Source organism: Otolemur garnettii, unplaced genomic scaffold, assembly GCF_000181295.1.
Source record: "Otolemur garnettii isolate 467f Iridium unplaced genomic scaffold, OtoGar3 scaffold00210, whole genome shotgun sequence".
Classification (NCBI taxonomy): domain Eukaryota; kingdom Metazoa; phylum Chordata; class Mammalia; order Primates; family Galagidae; genus Otolemur; species Otolemur garnettii.
Genome location: NW_003852605.1, coordinates 13,421 through 15,319, shown reverse-complemented (window position 1 = coordinate 15,319; position 1,899 = coordinate 13,421). Strand labels below are relative to the sequence as shown.

Genomic DNA, 1,899 nt, shown 5'->3' with positions numbered 1-1,899 from the left:
AAGACAACTCTAGGGAAGTATGCAGTGCCGAGATCTGCCACTAAATGGCACTGCTTCCCAACGTGCCTAATGCAGGAATACAGAAATGGAATTCAGTGGCTTTGCAGGCTCTCCCAGAACCAAAAAAAGGTAAGGAAGTTGGGCTTCAAGGGAAGGTTACATCAGGTCTTTTACCCTTCAGGGAAACAACTTCCATCCCAGTCCTGACCAGACAAATAAGACAAGCAAGCAAAGTGGATGTTCCAATGACTTTATTACCTTCCTCTTTCTTATACCTGGAGAGTTAGAAGGGAAACTAGGGAAGCTGTGATCTCAGTATGGGTCATTAAAGGGGTACAAGGGGTGCCCTGCATCCCTTGGGACTCTCTTCCCATCCACCTAGAAAGAGAAACAGATAGATGACTCCATTAGCAGGAGATGCCATTCCAAACACTCAAGGCATCTTCCCCAAATATTCCTGAACAAATTCATCTATGTACAGTGTACTATGACAAATGGCAGTAGCTGGGACTCCCTCACCCCAAACCCACCTCAGAGAATGCCACAGTATCACCAAGCCCAGAGCCTGACGCAGAGTTGCTCCTTCCCCAAGAGTTTGTAGGCTCAACTAGGATCAAGTGGCCAGGAACTATTTATTTTCCTATGTGCAGAAGACTTCATCCCCAACCCAATCCTTCTGACAGGGTCAACAGTGCTTTTTAGCTTCCCTGGTATCATTTACTGAGAATCTACTACATGTCAGGACCTCGGTTCCTTTTGTAGATAAGAAGGTAAGACTTGGGGAAGTTAAATAACTTGTTCTAGATTACAAGATATTGAGAAGCAGGTAGACTCACAGGTTATATACCCTATCTGAGCCACACCACTTCCCTGAGCTCAATAAACTGAAAAGAGAGCAGTAGGTACAGGGTAGTAATTGCGAATGTCTCCTTGCCAATGTCACCCTGTCCCTCCCACAACCAGCAAGCCTGAAGCTAGGCCTGGACCCCCCAGAATCCCACCCAAATCTCACATGACATTTCTTTTTTTGTTTGTTTTGAGACAGTCTCACCATGTCGCCCTTGGTAGAGTGCAGGCAGCTCACAGCAACATCAAACTCTTAACCTTAAGCAATTCTCTTGCCTCAGACTCCTACGTAGGTGGGACTACAGGCTCTGGCCACAATGCCCAGCTACTTTATAGTTACAGTTGTCATTTCTTTCTTTTTTTTTTTTTTTTTGAGATAGAGTCTCACTTTCTCACCCTGGGTACAGTGCCATGGCATCACAGCTCACAGCAACTTCCAATTCCTAGGCTTAGGCGATTCTCTTGCCTCAGCCTCCCAAGTAGCAGGGACTACAGGCACCAGCCAGAATGCCTGGCTATTTTTTTGTTACAGTTTGGCCATGGTCAGGTTCGAATCCACCACCCTCGGTATATGGGGCCAGTGCCCTACTCACTGAGCCAAAGGCACTACCTGGATGTAGCTGTCGTTGTTTGGCAGGCCTGGGCTGGATTCGAACCCGCCAGCTCTGATGTATGTGACTGGCACCCTAGCTACTTGAGCTACAAGTGCTGAGCCACATGACATTTGTCTCTGGGGAGTGATGCACTCTCACCGTAAGCATGGGCACAATATATCGCCAATTTTTGTTCAGGGCATCCAGCTGCTTCATTTCTTCTGGGCTGAAGGTGAAGTCAAACACCTGGGGACAGAGTAGGGTTCAGGAAAACTAGCTTTGTGAGAGAAGCTCGGGTCCCACAATACTGCCTTTTTAGCTAGGCAGAATTGGAGCCAGAAAATATCTAAGTGAGCTAAAGAAGATAGAACCTATTATCACATACCTGGATATTCTGAAGGATACGAGAAGGAGTGACACTTTTGGGGATGCAGATCACTTTCCGCTGGACTTGCCACCT

The 1,899-nt window shown here is 47.0% G+C and overlaps 1 protein-coding gene across 1 annotated transcript in view; it reads right to left on the bottom strand.

Annotated features, from left to right (window-relative positions):
• Nucleotides 1-234: 234 nt before the first annotated feature.
• The window catches only part of AKR1A1 (aldo-keto reductase family 1 member A1), an 8,142-nt gene continuing 6,477 nt past the window's right edge, over nucleotides 235-1,899 (bottom strand). Inside the window, exons 6-8 of the mRNA XM_003801408.3 lie at nucleotides 1,825-1,897; nucleotides 1,599-1,685; nucleotides 235-378 (exon numbers count right to left, since the gene is read on the bottom strand). Coding sequence (XP_003801456.1) covers nucleotides 313-378; nucleotides 1,599-1,685; nucleotides 1,825-1,897 — 226 coding nt within the window. The 3' untranslated portion in view covers nucleotides 235-312. The remainder of the gene's footprint in view (nucleotides 379-1,598; nucleotides 1,686-1,824; nucleotides 1,898-1,899) is intronic.